A 20,509-nucleotide genomic window follows, 5' to 3' on the forward strand; every position below is an offset into this window, starting at 1 on the left:
TTTGATACTAAAATAGTTGTCGCGCATGAGAAGCTGAATAAAGTTATAGTCATTTTGAATCCATCAGTTTTGGGTATTCGCCAAGCGCTCCGCTGGGCGCTCGAAATCTACACGATCGTGTGAAATATACCTTTGGATCGGGATAGAAGACAAACTCCCATGGGCTGACGTTTATTTAATAACTAGGCTCGTATTACAAGGTCACCAGCATCTGGCGCAGTAGTTTGCTTTACTTTCCTTTACTTAAAGGAACGCGTCAGCATAATTCCATTCATCTGTTGGAAATACGACAAGGTATTGCTGAAGAAATTACTGATGTCGTCAGTTAGACACGCTTAATGAAGGTTATGATTAATATTTACGAATACCAGTATATTCAGGTGCCTTCCAACTGAAATATGCTAGAATCATCAGTTCTGCTTGAATTTGACCGGGTTTACAAACACTACTCCGGACATGCTCTGAAATTTGCAGTTTAAGATTAGGGGATTCCAATCAAAGATGATGTTTTCTCCTGTTTATTTCGAGCTACTACTGCAGCCGAGCTTGACAATAGCGAAACTATGCGGAATGTTTCGCCTTGACCAGAATGTATTTCCCACTGCTTCGCTTGAAACTAAAGATTTCTGGGAAACACCTATTCGATACAGCACTCCATTTGTTTTTTGCGGTGTATATATTGGCCTCCTAATATTCGGCATTGCAGCGACATACGCAAAGCCGGGTCCATCCTCTGTCGAAGACCTAGGAGATCTGATATGGAAGATTTGCATTAATTACATCACTGATATTCTGTTTCTGTTGACTCTTCTGGCTTATGTAAAGGCTTCAGTGCAAGTAACTGCAGCCGTACGACGAATATTACCGTTTATACATAAATACTTAACCGGCACGGACAGAGCATACGTTCTTGGGTTTGTCGCTTTACTAACTGTGTACATGGTAATGGAAATTGTTCTACAAACCCGTATTATACTTTCTGGACGATGGTTCATCCTGGAGGAGTTGGTCGATTCTCCCTTGCTGCAGTGGCTGTTCGTTCATCGCCTAGCGCGCGCGTACATGTCTCATTTTCTGATCATTTTACAACTCATTGTCCAGACCGGAATGTATGCTGTGAATCAGTTTTTAGCAATCAGCTGTGTTATGTCTGGTTTAGCGTTTCGCAGCATTATTCTTAAACTTCGTAGCCGCGGTACTATTGAAGATTATTCAGATTTTGACTGCGTCTTAAAAGATTACCAACAATTACGGCGGCAGTTTTTGACGTTGGCAAATGCATGCGGAATGGCTTTGGCCTTTCAGTATTTGCGCGAGCTTATGTACTGGATTTATGATCTTCTACAGGTGCGCGGATCCATGAAATTTCACGAAGTTGAACTTGAGATATATATGACCTTTAGCGCCACGTACGTCATTCTTACGGTAGGAAGTTCGGTGTTTTGCTGCGACCAGGTGAGCGAATCACCCTGTAAGGTATTACCTTCTCCAAAAACCGACAAGCATTTATGATTGATTTATGGCAGGCCCGTAAAATGGAGGGAGCATTGGAAAATCTATTTCTACATTCGCCTGTACACCGTAAACAAAGCGAAATCCTTTGGGAACAACACAGAATTCGTAGTACGCCCGTATCGCTGAACCTTGCTAGTTGCGTTTTTATTGATCGCCAGTTCGTACTGACGGTAAGAACATACGATAATTGTGTGTCTCATTCCCGTTGTACTGTATGAACAAATCTTCACAAACGTAAGGCATACAGCATTGTCGTTTAGATTTTGTGTATATTGAGCAATACTACACTGTCCACATATAACTATATATTATAATTAGTTACACTAGCCGCTTTACCGGCTGGCTTTTGTATGATTATAGGTTTTGGGGCTCATTGCAACGTACGTCATCCTGGTTTGGGATGATAAAGACAAACCAAGGCAAACCTGTGCAGAAGATCCTGTTGCTGTACTGCCTGTACATATCAACAACGCTGTCTGCATCTGCAATGCTACACAATAAGTAGTCCATAAAGTGGATCGTTTTGGAAATTTCTGCATTTTGTAAATCAGCTGGGAATTATGTTGTCATACTTCATTTTACCGTGTATAACAATTTTACAACCGTTTGCCGTGTTATTTCGATACATCCATCTGCGTGACCGAAAACCTGCTTCCGAGCTCGACCGTTTTTGGCGGGAGCGCAGGTTAACAACTTTTGTCATATTGACAATGTGCATTAGTGAACAGTTATTCTACTATACTGTGCCGATCGCGATGATTTTCGGTTTTCTGGAAAATTTCCCGTCCGACCGCTGGTTTTAATAATCCAACAACTGCTTCGCAGTACTGTGAGTTCATCGCAATAAAGATGAGCTAGAACAAAAATGAAAAGCTACAGCTTGCGACTTTATGTAGATAATGTCAGTAATAAATTTGTTACATACACGTTGCTAGCCTACCCGAGTAGCTCGTAAGTAATTTTAAACTTTTTGTCAACGTTGAGCATAGAACATTTACCGGATTAGCCGCGTAACCGCACAGCAGAAGGAAACGCGACCACAGCAATACTAAATCGTTTCCAAAATACATATCCGGTCGGACAGCCAACAAAACCGGGACGGGAAGAAAACATAAGCAGTACCAAATAAATGATGCAAAAAGCATTCTGGCTATCATTATCCTCCGTCTAAGGCGTTTCTTCCAGACAACGGAATCGCAACCAGCAGCACTGTGATTACCAGCGTCGCATAGCCACCGAAAGCGTATGCGCATATAGATGGTGATATGCATTATTCCCAGCAGGGTAATCGGGATGTAGGCTCCCATGGCGGCTATCAGGGAGAATACCATTCCCGGGAATCGGATAATTTCACAGGTGCCCAGATGCGAGGCAACAAATCGTAGGCCATATCCAAAAAGTGGAGGAATATTGCATAAAGCGCCTACATCGTAAAAACTTTGTCAACCAGTGTCAGCAAGCCAAAAATTCGGAACTGGAAAATAATGCATCGAATTTTTTTATTGGTGATAAATGCTTCCATTTGTACTCGAATATATGCGCAATGAACTGTATATGCGCAAAATGTTCCACTGTTGACATGGGATGTGACATGTGTGTGTGTACGATGGCCCTATCACATATCGCAGCAACATCCACACACAAGCCGGACGGAAGAAAATCGGGAAGTACGAGTACCAGAACATCACGCAGGACTACCTGTTCCGTGCGGTAGGCGTTGAGACATTGGGACCACTCGGACCGGGAGCCTCCCAGCTAATCAGTGACGTGGGCAAGATGATTCGTCAGGAAACAGGCGAGAAACGTGCAACGGAATATCTGCGCCAGAGGTTCAGCATCGAAATCCAACGTGGAAATGCGACATCCATCCTGGGAACGGCACCAACCTCGGCTAATTTAGATCGAAGGTTCTCTGTGATTCGGCCGCATGTTTCCGCTGGTTGTTAAATTTATAATGTAATGTCTCTTTTGTATTTGTTAGATTGTTTCTGTATTCGCACGTTTAACGAACGCACGAAACAGTAAAACTGAAAAAAATGAACTGTTGCATAAATTATTTTTGCAGGCAGTAAGCACAGTAATGCAGAAATGATGCTAATTAATGGCGTGTACGTGTACTGTATCTAAAACTTAAGGAGGACAAATCCACGGGCTCGCGCCCGTGGAAAGGATTTGGAAAGGAAATTGCCATGGAATTCCATGGAATCCGTGGATTTACGGAAATCCAAACGGATTTCCGTAAATCCAAGGATTTCGTAGTTTTCGTTGGAATACCGTTATTTAACTACCTACTTACATAACTATGAAGAAAAAATTATTTCAATTAATTTCAACTGTTAAATTACTGCGCATTCGTCGTTAGAAACTTAATTTAAACTTAAATACTCTAAACATATTAAAAAAACACGAATGGAATTGCTTATTATCAACCAAGGCAGTATTAACGTAAGTGTGTTCTATAGTATAGTACCACTACCGGTAGGCGGTACGGATACTGTCAGCCCTGCAGTGGGCATGCATACGCAAGTTAATAAAAGCGAAAAGCAACACAAAAGCTCGGAAGATTGTCATTCTTTCCAAGAAGATGACTTTGATTTTTGTCATATTTTGGTCACTTTAAATAAAATTTCAAGTATACGGTTACATATTTCCGTTACCGGTACACTTTTCCCACCCCCAAGCAGCGATACGCGAATACCTGCTGATCGCACAAGGTGTTTTTTTATTTTGTTTTTTCACTATTCTGTACTCATAAAATTCTTTTATGGATTTAAGATCATGCTTCGAAATATATGAGCGAAGCTTATACTACGAAAACTAATCTAGAAATTTTAACACCAGGTGACCAAATTATGAAAACTTTTTGAAGAAAAACATTGTTTTCTGTCGGACCGATCAAGAAGACTTCTGCCCCTGGTATATTTAATATTGGACAATACAAACGAAATAAAATAAAAACGGTAATGTTGTCGGCGAATACAAGCGAAATAAAATGAAAACGGTAACGTTGTCGGCGAATATACTGGCGAATACGCTGTTTTTTAAATAAATCGGTTGCTACCGGAAGACAAGGTAATGTAAAATTTGTAGCCACCTGTCGAAAACACTAAAACTTTCTTGTTTTTATTGTTTTTCTCTGACATTTCCATGCGCTTGGAATTCCAAATACAGGGAATATGGATCTTGAAGCAAAAATTGGAATTCCACGGATTTCCTCAATTCCAATTTCCAAATCCGAGCCGCCCGCGTGGAGCGCGGATTTGGAAACTGGATTCCATCCGTGGAATTCCATTTTCCTTGGACGGTCGTTCCTTACTAAAACTGTACCTAAATAATGAAATCTAAATTTCTGGTTTTACGTACTACCATTTGCGTCTGTAGATATACTCTTTTGAACATAAAAAAATGACTGCGTATGTAGTTTTCACATTTGGTAAAGTAGAAGGTTACTGCTTTCCGGCTAATAATGAAAACGTATTAACGAATATATACAGATACATGCCATATGTAATTCCTGTAATTCTCATGTTTAGGCTTAATGATGCTCCAATATTTTCTCTTCACATTTTTTTGCGGCAAAATATTATTAGATTACCCGTAATACTTCAAATAATTACTTACCGATAATCCAGCTGCCAACAATCATTGTCACCGTCATCTTGGTGGTCATACATGCTTCGTATGCAGAAGGAAATACTGTGGCTACTAAGCGGTTACACGCTAGGAAGCAGGATGACCAATTCCCGGCATGGATGACGATCACAAAAAAGACCGGACTGATCTGGCAATCATCGAGCCATAACACGTCCAACCTTCTTAAAAATACTTTTAAAGAGAATAACATATAGTGTACGGAACAAGTAATCAGCTCCTGGAATAGTAGATGTGCAATCAAGATACCACATCCGGAACGCAGCGACTGGTTATTTAAAATAACATACAGTAATAACACAGAGGATACGGTTCCCACGAAACTGACCAAGTTTACACAGGCAAACCATACGCACATCGACGGAAAGGTAGTAGAAGTGACATTTTCTGGTGCAGTGATGTGAAAAGAATTCCAGTCGATGGCTTCTAATTCCCAGTGAAGCATTTCCTTGTTCCTCTTGTTTACGTCGAATGCACAAAAAGTGGCATGCCATATATATCGGACACAATTACACAATAACAATGCAACAGATTTAATAAGTTTGGTGCAGCCGCCGAAAAAAATAATATTAATTTTGTAGACGTTTCTTAAATATTTACTCGTAAACTCATACGCGATCGTATCATCTCACGCACATACATGATCATATATATAGATATGCAAATAATTTCGAACAAAATGTTTTATTCATACTAGTCACAAGTTTGATTAAATCACGATACTAGACACACATCACAGAAATTTACAACAGGAAGATATACAACAGGAAGTCTTCTTGATCGGCGCTGCTGATCGAGTGAATGCAGTCGGTGAATGCATCCGGCGTCGGGATCAGCTACCGCTAAGAAAGAAAGTCACGGGAGCATTTCCGGTTGAATGGCGACATTTGGTCCTCTTGAGTGACATTGGAAAGTGTGCAATTTGTTAATGGCCTCCGTTCGGATTATACGATGTGATCCATTAAGAAAACGCTCATTTCGCATGCAATCTGTGCTGGCGTGTCTGTTTACACCAGGGATCATGGGCACCAATGTACTGTACAGCACAGGCGAAGAATAAACGGCTTTATGGCAGGTCGGCTACAGATGGTCCCAGAAAAGTGTCGTTTAGACGTGGATGTAATTGTATGGCCTGTCATTCTGATTGATAAAAAGTACGCCACGATACTGACAGCCATGCAAAGTGAAGTAATTATTGACAACTTTTTATGTGCTGACGATGACTAGACAAGCGCAACTGGCTTCCCGCTCCGAATTTTTCATCACAGAAACCTAGCCTAAACCTTGTGGTATCGGTTTAAACATCGATTCTCGGCGATTGTCGGTCAACAAGATTGAGAAATTGCAGCCTGGCCTTTCTTGCCATATTAACTGCAAATGCATAAGTGCTTCTCTACTCGTATTATCATAAAAAGCGCAGAATTTTACGAAAAAATACGTATCCTACACACGCACGCAATACTTTAACATTATTTTTGTGCATGTAATGCTAACTGTATACCGAAAATTTATGGTACTTGTACACATGTATCGACTAACCATTATTTCAATTCGACAATGCAACGTGTTAGTTGTTAGTAGTCTCGTACCATAGCTATCGGCTTCTACATTCAAAATACCTGTTCCACGGATCAAAAGTAATGTAGCGAAAAGGCTTAAATTGTTTTGGGAAATGATATCATCACCTCTAATATGCAGTTCCTGATTACATTATATCGGTGCAGCGATTGACGGAACAAAAAAGTGAGGAAAAAAATTTTAATCGATAATTGTAGAACAGTGAAAATGCCTGTAGAATTAACAATGGACTGAATAATCAAAATAAAAAATAATATGCCGAAAAAGATGTAATTGGAATTTGGAAATGAAATAAACAAAATGTTGACCACTACAAAAACAGAACTATTCGGCATATGCAGGTAAGTAAACTAAATTTGTACAATAAACTTCCAAATATAACATTTTCATAGGCATTAGCCATCCAGATTAGTAAAAGTGCAAACGCTGATTTCGATATTTACGGTAAGTTGTAAATACATGATGCAACCTGCAACTGTCAAAAATCCCAGACGGGCACGCCCAGCTTGTCTGTGTCTGCCATCTTCTGTTTGTACGGGTATAAAAGCAAATTTGTATACGTGTTTTAATGCATGTATGTATTCTTGGTAAAATATGATTTAAGTTCGCCCCAGTGTGATGAACGTTGACCGACGGCTGATAACTGATAAATCTCTAAAATCTGTATCCGCATTTGCGTAATTGTACGAGTATATCCGCAGATAGAGATGGCAAAACTAAAATTAGTCGACTAATTAGTTGGTTAACTTCGGTTAACTCGACTAAAACTAAAAAAATTAGTTTAACCAACTTTGGTGACTAAAAAAATTAGTCAAGAGCTTTTTAGTAACTAAATTTTTTAACCGAGTAGATTTTAGCTACTAAAACTCAGCGGTTAACCGGTTAACCGAAATTTATTCCCAGCGCAATGGCGGACCGCAAGAGACGGTGGTTTTTCATAATTTTCAAGTACAAACTGCGCAACCAGATCGGCGCACTGCATAGTATGCGTGCAGTACTTCAATTTAATCGTAAATGTAGCGCATGGCGTATTGTATCTTCTAATGCAGTTACAGTACCTGCATGGCTTTACATTGAAGTACTGTACTGTGTAACGGCCCTATGAAGTGTGTAATATGCATGTACTGGCAGTACTGACAGTTTTTCCAGTAATTATGTACATTATACAATTACGGATTTGTTTCTACTGTAGCTTATATTTTCAAAATAAAATTTTATTGTTCTCTGAAGGCCGAATAAATTTTGATTCTGTTTTTATTTGTTATACGGAACTAATGACACTATGGCGACAGGTGGGACCATTTCGCCGCGATAGTGACACCCACTGTATAGAATAAGGAAAACATTTTAACAGAAAATTTATCTTTAGTCTCGGTTAACTTTGGTTAACCGGTTAAAATTTTTAACTAAATTCAGGTTAACAACTAAAAAATTTAGTCGCCGACGTTTAGCCGACTAAAAGTTTTAACCAAGTCAATTTTAGCAACTTCAACTTTTAACCGAGTTTTAGTTTAGTTTAGTTTAGTTTTTTTTAGTTTTGCCATCTCTATGGACCGCAGACAAAGGATCAGTCTCCACACCGCGTGGCTTTATTAAACCGATGCACCAGGAAATTTATCAGGGCACGTTCATCACAGTTAAATTAACACGGAAGATTAGAAATAAGATTACGCGAAGCAGAACTGAGATCAACATTACGTTCGTTGGTAGTCATAGACCGTGACGGTCAACCCGTTGTCCAGCTCCGCCGTGACGGTGATGGCTACCGGCACCCTGTTTCCAACCAGCAGCCGCACAAGATCATTAAGTGATCGAGGATGCTCGTTGCCGGGGACCGATGGTTGGGAGGATGGCGGAACAGAATCTGGCACACGGGCTTCGTTGGAGGACATGGTTACCGTGAATACCGTCTACAGGCAAAAATGGCAATTATAAATCTCTAATTAATGCAACAGCAAATCTAAAACATCGCAGATAAAATGTGCGCACCCGATTAAATGAAACTTCAACACTACACTACAAAAAAACGAGGAAGAGCGCTGTACTAGCGAAGGATGGCAGCGAATGGTTTTCTGAGTGAAATCAACAACAGACTTTATGGACTGCGCGGCATTGATTCAGTACATGGTGCAGCCAAGCTACGCGTTTTCTTAATTTCGAGCTGTGGCTAAACCATTAGCCTAAACCGCTCATACTGCTCATACTGATCTTAAACCGCTCATACTGCGGTTTAAGATCTCGCGATAATCATATCACTAGGATATAAAATCCCAAAAATGGATGAAGTATGTCGTCAACAGAGATTTATACAAATAAAGAATGCCATTCGTCTGTCCGACCGCCGTACCAGTGGCAGAATTTATTTCTAAAGTTTATGTTCCAATAGCCATACGATAGCACCGTTCTTTCTGGCCAGGAATCCCGAGCAAGTGCCCACAAATGAAAAGATCGCCTGGGGCACGGCCTTCTGGTACTGGGGCAACCGGGTGCACGACAAAGCCGGTGTGGCGGAAGGGAAGTTCGGTGTGACCACCCGGGCGATTAACGGTGGATTTGAGTGCGATGGAACCTTTAAAGATAAAGCTACACGCCGGTATGCCATGTACACCGAAGTACTCAGCATCTTGGTTCCCGGCGAAACGCCCAAAGAAACCGGTTGTTACAATTAAATGCATCAAACTGCAGCAATCACACCAACAGTACAGCTGATCCTGCACCGATTCTCAATTTCTGCGTCTTAAATAAATTCCAGCAAATTTTGCGCGTGAACTCGCTACTAAGAATTACTATTAAGTTTTACCTTTGGGACAACATAATGTTTACTGATTACATATTTGCTCGATACGTCTGGTTTTAAGTATTTTTAGAGAAAGCAATATTTTTGACACTTTAAAATATTATTTTTTTGATATTTTTTTGTGCCTTATCAGTTTTGTTCGAGGTTCGTTTCATAGTTGCAACATTCCAGTAATTAACAACCTCAAGACAGTAATAAATAAACTAAAAAATCATATTGGGTCAGCACAAATAGTGACACAGTGAGTGTTAGATGCGCTTGCTCGGAAGTCTGAACGTTATAATACAGTCATAACTGCGGATTAAAATAAAATTTATAGAGGCATTTGAAAGCCTAACCGCACCGCTTGTGTGCAGGCAGTGAGTGAAATTACGATTTTAATACAGAGACAGCAACGTTTTCAGAAATGCGAATCAACATGATTCGATATGATAATCCAATAATACTCATACAATTTTATTCAGATCAAAATAATTTAATTCATCAGACAGCCTGCACCATATCTGCCAAGTCACTGCTCCTTGACAACTAGCTGATGAAAATTTCCGTTGCAACACGTGCTTCTTATGAACGATGGAAGTACCACAGCCTTTTTCACCCAACCTTCAGTCCCCGAGTTTCCTAGTGCAGCCCCCTCAGCCTTCACTCTCCACAAGCAGCTACAATCTGCCACCACAAAATGCCGTTTCCGTCGCTTCCCAGGAAGACCCCCTGTCCCCCATGGAAAAAGCGCGCCGTGAAGAACGCGCCCGTGACCCTTTCTTTCGCGCATATGACAACATCCGTGCGCATGTCTACGCTAATCTCAGCCCTGAAGACCAGTCATACCTGGCGGAACTGTCGGTTGCGGATGCTCTCAGCACCCAACCTTTGAAGAAAGCTGCCAGTCGACCCGACAATGACCTGGATGACCTGACCGCCTACATCCAGGGCCAGCTGCAGGGCAAAGATGGGCGGGATCGTGAACGGTCCGCCCATTTGGTTCCCGTGCCGTTGCGGTACCGATTGAAACCGGTGCCGTTTGAAGAATTCGATGCAACCAAGAAGAACGAAAAGAAAAAGGTCACCGATAAAACAGTGCTATTCAACTACCAGTTTCCGGATGAGAACTGGAAACGGGACAAATACCTGCTGGATGAGTTTATGGGTCGTGGCTCGCACGCACCTCCGCGAATGCAGTTAGATGAACTGTTGCAGAAAAGGATGAACGAAACCGTCACCGTAAATGAGGCAACAGAGTCGGAAGATTTTCCCTTTCGGAGAATATTTCCTGAGGACCCTGCGTGGAAATTAACTCCTATTGAACGATTATCAGAAACTTGCTTGAAGATTATCCAAGTAAGAAATTCCAAAAAAATCATGTTGTTACTGCGATTGTGCAAAATAAGATGGAATTTATAACTCTTTACAGAATAATTTTCATGACATGCCGTACCAAATGGCAGCACTTCCCACCGAACTGCAGCAGCGCTTCATTGCCGATTTACCTGTCGCCAGCGAAATCAATTTATACTTAGCGGCCGATTATTTTCACAATGAGAACTATTGGGAAAGGTCATGTAGAGCCCGCTGGGGATCTGCTGCGCACTGTCACACGCATGGCAGCTGGAAGCTGACCTACATCGAGCGGGGCTTTCAGGAGTTAATAGAGAACTACGTCCCTCTTCAGTCCGATCCGAATCTCTTGCTCAATGACCTTTTAAACATCGGGGAATACGTACTGCAGCTGCGCATCGAGCAGCTGCTGCCACCGGTGCGACATACCTTTGGCAACTTTGCAGCCATGATTGACGCACAGTTGACGAAGCATATTAACTTCACGGAACCGGTGGACGAAAGTCAAGTGGATCCGGAAACGCATCGACGCGATAGTTCCGTCTTGCAGCAGATTCCCATGGCAGAAGAAGTCAAAAAGTATGTACAGGGCAATAAACAGTTTCCGGCTGTACAGAAGACTCCGTGGTCCGATAAGGCCAAGATTAAATTTCAACGGCTGCTTAACCGCGAACTGGATCTGAATAGCGGAATCGACGAGGGAGACAGGGTTTTATTGGATATAACGCGGGAGCTTGATGATACGCCAGCTCATCCGCGGACGATGAACCCATTCCTGGCCGCTGACCATATCAACCTTGTACCTGTTGTAGGTGCTACTTGTTTTCCAATTTGTTAAAAAAATTGTGTGAAATTAATTTTTAGGTATTCTTGCACTATAGTGCAGTTTTTATATGTACAAAACTGCGTATATGGAAATTATTTTGTTTAGAATAGAAAATTTTGTTGACCAGTTTCAGTTCAGATTCACGAAATATCAATAAGGAAGTTAAAATTATAGTAGCAAAGTTATAATAAGGATTTCTTTATGTGTAATAGCTAACATGCCTCACTTGATGGACCTCCAACTGCGATACGGAATCGTCGAATGCGGGATGAATTTCAGTTGGCGTCTGTATCAATTCACACTGAACGATGCCCGCCGCTTAGCGGAAGCCCTGGTGATCTGTGCGTCCCTTCGCCGGCTGTGTTTGGCCTACTGCAACATCAACGACGCCAAGGGTGCCATTGTCTGCTCAGCCCTGCTGGACCATCCCAATCTGGCCATATTGGAGCTGCAGTGCAACAAACTCGGCAATGACACGGCGGCCGTGATAGCGCGGATGATTAAACGCAGTGAAGTTCTGAACAAAGTGGATCTGAGTGAGAACCAAGTTGGGGTCGACGGCGCCAAGGCCTTAGCACGCGCATTGGTTCGTGGAGTGTCGCTGAGAATTTTGAACTTGCACTTCAATGAGATTGGTGATCTTGGTGCGGAGGCGCTGTTTTTAGTGCTAAAGAGCTGTATTACGTTTCTACAGCAGCTGATGATCAGCGGTAACAAAATTTCGGGGGCTGTTGTTGACCTTTTGACGGATGCCATGAAAGTCAACCGAAAACTGGAAAAATATGACCTTTCAGTTAACGAGCTCGAAGGAGTAAGTGTTCACCGTATTCAGAGACGTTTCCATACGTCGATTCTAACATAAACGTTTTCAAACATCAGAATTATTCATAACGTGACCTTTATAGGTCACTGTGGCGCGAAAGATTCAGGAAGCCCTAGCGCAGAGCCATCATATTCAAGAATTCAGTATCCGGGAGAACTTATTCTCAGCTGACTTTGAAACGTGCATCCAAGAAATTATTGCGCGTAATCAGGACGCCCGACAAGAACAAATCCTTGTGGAACTGGAGCATACATTTGATTTCAACATCAAACATATCAAATTCCCGTCGGAAGAACAAGTCAAGCGTAACAGTGACGAAGATTCTTCCAGCTCAGAAGAAAGTTAATTTTATAGACTAACGAAAATGTGACACGGCTGGCTTTTTTGATGAGGTTAATATTTCTTGTATTACCAAAGCGAATTTGTTCGCGAAATTTAAGTCACCAATTGTGCATTTATTATATCTTTACACAGTGCAGTAACTCTTTATAAGCGCAAAGCAGTCTCTTTATTGCAATAATCACGTCATAATGTACAAGCTAAGAATTTGTTATTCCTGAACTGCGTCAAACACAAGTATCTTCAATAGTTCCCTGACAGGGAAATGCTAGTTTTTTTGCACAATTAGTGCCGCATTAGTGGGTTATAACATTATTAGAGAAATTAAGCAGCCCAAAACCGTAACTGCCGCTCAAAACCAGGAGATAGCACCATAGTCCTTGTTGTTATCAGTGCTCGAAGCAGCGGAAGATGAGATGCGAGCCCCGTATCCGCGTCCACTACTACGGCCACTTGCGAAGCCGACTCCGCGGCTGGTCAGAACGGTGTTATCCGAATCCACTGTTCCATAGTCCACTTGTGCATCTGTAAAAATTACTGTATGCAGTGCCTTTCGTGCAGGCCAGTTGGATTGCAAAGGTCACCTATCGGCGCATTTATTCGCTTGGTACACAGTGTATGTACGTTAGCTTTACGTTGTATTATTGTTTGTTTCATAAGAGATGTGTTGGGCTTTGGAGGCGTAATATACAGTAAGTACAAAAGTCAGTTATGCCAAAGTTTTATGTCGTTATAACGTAGCAGTATCACAAATGTAATTAAACAACCGTACCACCATTTGCAGCTGCGGCGGAATTGCTTCGTCGGCTACCGGCATACAGACGGTTGCGCCCCCAGAAAGGACGATAAACAGGGTAATCGTAAACGGCAACTCGTGGAGCAAGCTGGCCGAATGCATTGTCAAAATTCGACCAACCGTAGTCACCATCCTCACGGAAACCGGCGGAAATCTCTGAAATAATTCAAATTGATAAACTAATTTCCTCAGGCAGTGGGATAAAGGCAGTGAATGCATTGAGTCTTGGTCCTTACCCGGCACAGCAACTACGACCAAAACAAGGACTGCTACCAGAATATGCATAGCGTATAGTTAGTGTTTAAGAGGTTAAAGGTCAACGTAATCGAACGCTGAACGCAAAGTAAATATTGCAACTGTGTTTGGCACAGCTGGGAAGTAAGTACTGAAGGTTACTGACAAATTTTGTCTGTTGTTTTCATTTTTATATGACACAGAGATGTAATTAAGGGGTAATAAACCCAATCAAAAAACATGGTATTCCTGATTAAACTGCTTGCTCGCATTGCTCCAGTGGAGTTTGTGGAATTTTGATGAAATACGCGAGATTAATTTCCTCGTTAAACGTGCTTATCCAGGTGACACCGTACATTCTGGACTAATTAATTTAAGTAGTAAAAGTTTTTCTTTTGTTTGAGTTGGAATGTGGGTGATTGGATTAGCAACGTGCCGACTGTAAGCGTACAAGGCATGTGCGAGATGACTAATTTCTTATTTATTGCCTATGTGAGTTTATACCCACAGTCGATAATTAAAGCTTATGTAACTCTTTCAAAACCAAAGCGAAAGCGGGGGCAGACTTTAGCAAATGTGGAACAAATAATTAATGGACATTCTACAAAACATAAATCGATTTCAGAACTGTACATTTTGAGCAGTGACACGGTTATGTACCGGGTGGCTGAACAAAATGGCCGTCTCCTCTTTTCGTTTGTTTTTCGCAGACCCTTTGTCGCACCGTAAACTGTTTAGGCTCATTCGATAGAGAATTTTATAAGCCACAAAACCAGAAACAAAGTTTTTGAAAAATTAAGCCGTCTTCGTTTGCAATGATGCCAAATAAAACTGTCTGCAAATTTTTCGTGTCCCAGCTCGCAAAACATAAAATCTTGTGCCATTTCTTCCTCTTACGGACTTTTTGAATATTTTTAACTGTCTCATTTAGTAAAATACGTTTACTTTCAATAGAAAAAAAGTTGTGGTCATGCTGCATACGCTGAACGAGTTATGCAGTCATGACACATTGTGACTTTTTCGAAAAATGCCGGTTTTTTATTTGGTATTTTCGAGTATTTTCGGTTACAATTTTCGGCTGCATGACAGGTAGCACAAAAAAATGCAGATTTAACTTTAATATGTAGCTTACACATTACCCTTTCAGAACAAAATTAAATCGGGTAAGCTTTTAGAACGTTGGTTAGAAATTTGCACTCAAAAACTTTGTTTGCCTGTTTCACGAGAATTACTCGTGCAAAGTGTCTGTTCTTCAGCGCACTGGCCAAGCAAAGGTTGCTAGAATACTGCAGTTCCTTACAGTAAAAAAACGAGAAACAACCTCTCCACCAGAAATAGTAAAATAAGCTACATTAATGTCGTTAGTTAAATAGCAAGAATTTTTAATTTAGAAACGGGTAATTTCAGATTTTCGCTTCCAGGACATCATCCAAACCCAGCCAGTTTTACAAAACAATTCATAAAAAATTTCAGCCTAGTGGAAATTTTGATTTAACTTAACTTTTTTATGTTAAAAGCATTGCTCTATCGAATGAAACTAGGAAAACGTCAATTCAGTGTTGGACGTATCCAGCGCACCATGAAAAAACAGACGGCCATTTTGTTCAGCCACCCGGTAGGTATGAACCGTATAAACACGACTAATCAAAGCGATGAAAGAATTAAACGATTCAGATAGTTCAACAGCGACATCGAGAAACTCAAAGCTAATGCAGCTGCAGTTCCGTGTTCTCTTGAAAATATTTATAAGATTACCTATGTTTTCACTTCTGGCGATTTATATTTACTATAGTACTGTCTACGACCATACCACGTAGAAAACTCCCGATCCCGTTCGATCTCGGAAGATAACCTACGTCGGGCCCGGTTAGTACTTGGATGGGTGACCGCTTGGGAACACCGGGTGTTGTAGACTTTTTTTGATTTATTAACCTATGCCAATTTTTTAGAATTATACGTTTAGTGTTGATTCAACAAGTGTTAAATAGATTTCATTTTAATTCAATGTGGTTAATTGTGATGCTTTTACGGTATTAAATTTAGTAATTTGATACCGTGCCTCCATGTTGTATGAATTTTACAGTGCGTGAATTTCGGTAAAATATTATCAGCCAAAACGTATCGAAGATTTTACCGCATGCTGTTCTATCGTGCGTAGGTAAAAACAGCACTGCCCGCCTTTGAATGTCTCAACGTAGCTCAAAACATTGCTTAATTTTATGCCAAACGTTTACTCACACTTGCTTCGTAGTTCGTAGTGAACATGATTATCGTCGAATGGCCGCAATTCATCGTTCTAGCTGATTCAGATAGGTGAATCACCGTAAAAAATCAGGTTTCGCAGATGTTGATTCTAGAGCCGCTGCGGTACACATATTTTTCAAAATCGTTATTAACACATGTTTAATAGCATATCGCTGTATAACACGCATGTTTACACGGTAGACAACACGTACAGCCGCATGGGAATTTAATCTAACCTGTCAACCTGTCGACAAAAGATTTTTATTGTTTTTTTTTCAAATAATACGAATTACTCATACCGGTTTGATAGCAGAGCGTTAACAGACGCTCCGATTTTTTGCGTGAGCCTGTGTACATTCTCCCGCTGAGGAATATTTGAGAATCATGACAAAAAAACTCCATACGAAAATCAACACGGATGAGCCTTACATTAATGAACAAGCCTGGAGCATGATTCGCGCCAAGGCCAAGAAAGACCGCAGCATCGATTCCTTTTCCCGGGTAAGTAAACGGAAGTAACCGTTGTTTTACGAATACTCAATATGTGTGTATTTTTTTCTAATCTTGGAAATTTTATTTTTTTTCTGACTCTTCGAATTCGGCTTACATTGTGCATAGAAGTACAGGCAATCTGTTAGAAATACCTCGATAACTGAAAACCAGAAGCCATTTTAAAAAATCACGCGCTTTTTAACAAGGCTTTTGAAACAACTGTTACGTTTCTAATTTACTAGTAACCGTAGTAAATTTTGAATACCGGCAGATGTTCTGCTTTGCACTTTTTTTGGCGCCTTTTACCTTTAATTTTTCCGAAACGTGTTGTCGTTTCGTTATTTCTGCCTGTGCACTTTAATTTAATTCAAAATTTATTCGACGCCTACCATTGTTACAAATTATCTCTCATAATCTTTAATTGACATAATTTTAATGTCATGCTGTTGCTTATAAAGTTCACATAATTCACTGCCAAGTTTTGACAGTATTCTGTAATAGTTCTTAAAACTTCAAACTGCATTTGCTACATGATCGTCATCTTTATAATCACGTCGTCGATACAAAACAACCTTTTTTGTTTAGGCTTACAGAGACGATGCTACTCCGTACTCAAACAGTGAATTTTCATCCAAAGTGCGCGAACTTGTTGCTCCCAGAAAGAAAACCACTATCGACTCAGAGTAAGATCTTTTCCATCCAACTATTGCGCTTTTTTGTAGTTGATAAACCTCTTAGAAATCGTCAATCATAATTTTATTATTATCTTGTAGGTTGAATATTGCGAAATTAATCCTGGTAGGGGATGTATCCGTGGGAAAAACGTCTTTAGTGCACAGGTAAGTGCATATGCGTAATTCAAACTTCAGTTTTATCGACGGAAAAATCATCGAAAATTGCCGGTTAAAGCAACATTTGGAGGAAGGGCCAAAAAGCCGATTGATCGTTGACTACTGCTTGTTCCACTGGCTGAGCGTGTATAGAACGGTCTTTAATAAGCAGTCAACAGCCTGTCAAGGCGGAAGTGCACGCTATGGTACACGACATTCAATGGAGAACAACACGACATGCAGTGTTGCATGTCGCGATGTTGTCCAATTACTATGGTTCAAAATAAGCCAACCGGTTTGTTTGTTTTAATGATTATCTTTCATATCTGCAGAGTAATAATTTCTGCTGCGTTCGGGAAACGGGTCGCAGCGTTCTGTTACCCGGCATAAGCTCTTCGAAAACTTTATCTAGTTACGTACTCGAAAATTTAGGCAAAAGCGTACACAGAGAACGCATAAAGAACTGTGGTAGAACTGCTGAATGACTTTTATTCACAACAACATGTTGACCAGATGGCATCCAAAATTCGTGTTAAATTACAAGTAGAGTAGCAGTGATCGGATTTAAAATCAAGGAAAATTCTCGTAAAAAAATTAAAATTAAAAATAGTAATCAACGATCAAAAATAATTTTCAATATTCCCCACAGATTTTGCCACGATCTCTTTAATCGGGACTATAAAGCAACAATCGGCGTGGATTTTGAAGTCGAACGTTTCGACATCCTGGAGGTTCCGTTTACATTACAAGTGTAACGTAGCCACGATACTATTATAATATTTTGATTAAAGTTTCTATGGTGCATTATGTAATTCGCGCTTGCAGTAGCCGGTGGAGAGCTGCATATTAGCGGTATGCAACAAAGTTCATGAACTCCTTTTTTGTATTCGCTAGATGGGACACTGCTGGACAAGAGCGCTTCAAATCCATTGCCGCGTCATATTATCGCGGGGCTAATGGTACGTATTGTACATATCTGTAATAGAAATCCTACGAGTACGGGTATATGTTGTGAAGTTTCATACTGACTGTCAATAGTTTCATACTGAGCTTACGGTCAGCATCCAAATCAAGCGTAAACATGTAAACGCTTTTTATTTATAAGCTTTTTATGCACATAAGCGTAATTATGTAAACTGCTTTCTGTTTACACGCATTAACACAGTCAGTTGTACTTGTACGTGTTGACCGATGTAAGTATTAGTCTGTTGTAAAATACTGCCAGCCAGTGCCATCAGCTGTTAATACTCGTAGTTCGTATTAATTGTGAAATTGCAGTGGTTGTTGTGACGTTTGATTTATCGGAGAGCGGGACCTTGGACAGCTGTCAACGTTGGCTGAACGATGCTTTAGAGGGCAACACCGGCAGTCCGCACATTTTTCTCGTTGGCACCAAAAAGGACCTTTGCGTAAGTACTTACTTCAACGTCACCAGGGAATAATTAGAACATATCGTTATAGCCGCAGTTTTTTGTAGTCACTTGACAGTTTCCGCCGAATTGAGGAAAAAGCAGTAGCCGCTGCCAAAGAATTCAATGCCGAATTCTGGCCGGTTAGTTCCAAAAGCGGCGAGAACGTCCAGGCTCTGTTTTTCCGAATCGCGTGCATGGCTTTTGACGCTATGGTCTTACGAGAAATCGCTGCCGGGAAAACGGCGATTACACCCAAAGATATCGCACCGAGTATCAGTAAGCGCATTCAGCAAAATATTTTTCAACTGATTTTTATGACCAGCGAAACATTGGTCACTTTTGCAGTTTTGCGTAGGAGATCACCAATGACAAATCTAATACCTACATGCTATAAATCTTAGAGCACGTAATTACCTTTGCAGAATTGACTGCCCGGCGCCTGACGCCAAGAGAATATGCCAGAAGGATTCTCAAGCGGACTAAGTGCTCGAAATCCTAACAATCATCAATCCATACCAACTACGTGGTATAATATAACATATGTAATGCCTATGCTAAAGCATATCGTCCATCAGGAACAACGACAAGCCTCCGAATGCTAAGTGCTTCTACGGAGTAAATTGTAAATACCAACTCTTTGTCTTGTCAATAATACGTGGAAATAATTTTAGCGTCCCTCATACAGACGCACGACCCACAGATTTTGTGGTTTCGACCCACAGATTTCATATACACTGTAGCTTAAGTTTTTTACAAAATGGGAACCCAGCCGCATGAATTTTGCGGGTCAGCTGCTATCAGTGCTTTGTACTGCTGTTTGTTGTCAAAATTAAAATTAGACTATTTTTGCTAATGGTTCATGATATCAAAAACTAAGCAAAGCGCACTAAACAGTGTTGAGGCTTGCAATAATATTTATTGCATAACAAAATTAAACCATTCAGTTTTCAGTTATATGAATAAATTTTTACATACTGAAACAAACTTGTCGGGAAAGAAAAACGCCGATCCTCCGCCATTCAAACACTTTTATTAGGCAATTGTTTTAATTTTAGAGCTCCAGTATCATAGATTGTAGTAGTCGGTGTACAGTTTTACAGTCTAAATATATACAGTAGTTGCCACTTGCATTATGCAAGCCTTGTCGCTTATTATTTTGCTAAACTGCCCATTTGCAAGGTTTTTGCTGCTCGTTTCCGCTCATGTTAACTGTTCCTGTCAGGTGAGCTGGAACTAAACATCCCGTGAAACTGCGGTCAGCATTTGTTTACGTAAATTCTGAAGGGCAAGTACAATACAGATACAGATTCAAAATTTTGTACTTTAATACTTCAAACTTCAAAGTGACCTCGGTATGCTGTAGTTACGGCAGTACGATACATGCATACACAATAGTTTTGGTTCCGAAGCTGCACTGCACCAGTAACTGCAGACAAGTAAATTCGAATTCCAATGGGATTTATGCATATTTTTTGTAGTAAACAAGCGGTGAACCTTTAATAAGTATCATGATACGAGTACAAACTATGTACCAAAACGAAACAGCATTTATAACAGAAACACTTCCTCTATGCTATCTTGATCGGGGATCGTACCCATTACACAAATCGCGTTTCCCCGTTGTACTCTGTATTTGC

At 40.6% G+C, this 20,509-nt stretch overlaps 4 protein-coding genes and 1 non-coding gene across 5 annotated transcripts; 3 read left to right on the top strand and 2 right to left on the bottom strand.

Annotated features, from left to right (window-relative positions):
* Positions 1–1,948: 1,948 nt before the first annotated feature.
* LOC129590231 (rhodopsin-like) lies at positions 1,949–6,315 on the bottom strand. The gene is made up of 3 exons (XM_055485348.1): positions 5,137–6,315; positions 2,514–2,938; positions 1,949–2,369 (listed from the first exon to the last, which is right to left on the bottom strand). The coding sequence occupies exons 1-3, from the start codon at positions 5,609–5,611 to the stop codon at positions 2,244–2,246; spliced, it is 1,026 nt and encodes a 341-aa protein (XP_055341323.1). The 5' UTR covers positions 5,612–6,315; the 3' UTR covers positions 1,949–2,243.
* Positions 6,316–9,942: 3,627 nt separating this feature from the next.
* On the top strand, positions 9,943–13,135 carry LOC129590165 (dynein regulatory complex subunit 5-like). The gene is made up of 4 exons (XM_055485223.1): positions 9,943–10,879; positions 10,953–11,688; positions 11,915–12,513; positions 12,608–13,135. The coding sequence occupies exons 1-4, from the start codon at positions 10,115–10,117 to the stop codon at positions 12,869–12,871; spliced, it is 2,364 nt and encodes a 787-aa protein (XP_055341198.1). The 5' UTR covers positions 9,943–10,114; the 3' UTR covers positions 12,872–13,135.
* LOC129590166 (uncharacterized) lies at positions 13,021–14,044 on the bottom strand. Its single transcript, XM_055485224.1, has 3 exons — positions 13,897–14,044; positions 13,637–13,816; positions 13,021–13,389 (listed from the first exon to the last, which is right to left on the bottom strand). Exons 1-3 carry the CDS (start codon positions 13,943–13,945, stop codon positions 13,217–13,219), a joined length of 402 nt encoding a protein of 133 aa, XP_055341199.1. The 5' UTR covers positions 13,946–14,044; the 3' UTR covers positions 13,021–13,216.
* Positions 14,045–15,690: 1,646 nt separating this feature from the next.
* On the top strand, positions 15,691–15,809 carry LOC129590321 (5S ribosomal RNA). Its single transcript, XR_008690738.1, has one exon. It is a non-coding gene; the product is annotated as a 5S ribosomal RNA (ribosomal RNA).
* A 463-nt stretch (positions 15,810–16,272) lies between these two features.
* Positions 16,273–19,789, top strand: LOC129590225 (ras-related protein Rab-36-like). The gene is made up of 8 exons (XM_055485341.1): positions 16,273–16,639; positions 17,216–17,313; positions 17,404–17,469; positions 18,110–18,211; positions 18,355–18,419; positions 18,739–18,869; positions 18,938–19,148; positions 19,295–19,789. Exons 1-8 carry the CDS (start codon positions 16,523–16,525, stop codon positions 19,369–19,371), a joined length of 867 nt encoding a protein of 288 aa, XP_055341316.1. The 5' UTR covers positions 16,273–16,522; the 3' UTR covers positions 19,372–19,789.
* Positions 19,790–20,509: the final 720 nt, after the last annotated feature.

This window comes from Paramacrobiotus metropolitanus, unplaced genomic scaffold (genome assembly GCF_019649055.1).
Source record: "Paramacrobiotus metropolitanus isolate TYO unplaced genomic scaffold, Prichtersi_v1.0 Parri_scaffold0000039, whole genome shotgun sequence".
Classification (NCBI taxonomy): Eukaryota; Metazoa; Tardigrada; class Eutardigrada; order Parachela; family Macrobiotidae; genus Paramacrobiotus; species Paramacrobiotus metropolitanus.

Excerpts from the sequence above, each read along its gene's own strand:
- LOC129590231 (XM_055485348.1), bottom strand. The coding sequence starts at position 5,611 with ATGCTTCACTGGGAATTAGAAGCCATCGACTGGAATTCTTTTCACATC. Across the intron at positions 2,939-5,136 it reads TGTTGGCAGCTGGATTATCG|GCGCTTTATGCAATATTCCT; the intron begins GTAAGTAATTAT and ends TTTACGATGTAG. Across the intron at positions 2,370-2,513 it reads GCGGTTACGCGGCTAATCCG|CTCATCTTTATTGCGATGAA; the intron begins GTAAATGTTCTA and ends TTTTTGTTCTAG.
- LOC129590165 (XM_055485223.1), top strand. The coding sequence starts at position 10,115 with ATGGAAGTACCACAGCCTTTTTCACCCAACCTTCAGTCCCCGAGTTTC. Across the intron at positions 10,880-10,952 it reads CTTGCTTGAAGATTATCCAA|AATAATTTTCATGACATGCC; the intron begins GTAAGAAATTCC and ends AACTCTTTACAG. Across the intron at positions 12,514-12,607 it reads CAGTTAACGAGCTCGAAGGA|GTCACTGTGGCGCGAAAGAT; the intron begins GTAAGTGTTCAC and ends TGACCTTTATAG.
- LOC129590166 (XM_055485224.1), bottom strand. The coding sequence starts at position 13,945 with ATGCATATTCTGGTAGCAGTCCTTGTTTTGGTCGTAGTTGCTGTGCCG. Across the intron at positions 13,817-13,896 it reads GGTCGTAGTTGCTGTGCCGG|AGATTTCCGCCGGTTTCCGT; the intron begins GTAAGGACCAAG and ends GAATTATTTCAG. Across the intron at positions 13,390-13,636 it reads CGCCGCAGCTGCAAATGGTG|ATGCACAAGTGGACTATGGA; the intron begins GTACGGTTGTTT and ends TAATTTTTACAG.
- LOC129590225 (XM_055485341.1), top strand. The coding sequence starts at position 16,523 with ATGACAAAAAAACTCCATACGAAAATCAACACGGATGAGCCTTACATT. Across the intron at positions 17,314-17,403 it reads AAAACCACTATCGACTCAGA|GTTGAATATTGCGAAATTAA; the intron begins GTAAGATCTTTT and ends ATTATCTTGTAG. Across the intron at positions 19,149-19,294 it reads AGATATCGCACCGAGTATCA|AATTGACTGCCCGGCGCCTG; the intron begins GTAAGCGCATTC and ends TTACCTTTGCAG.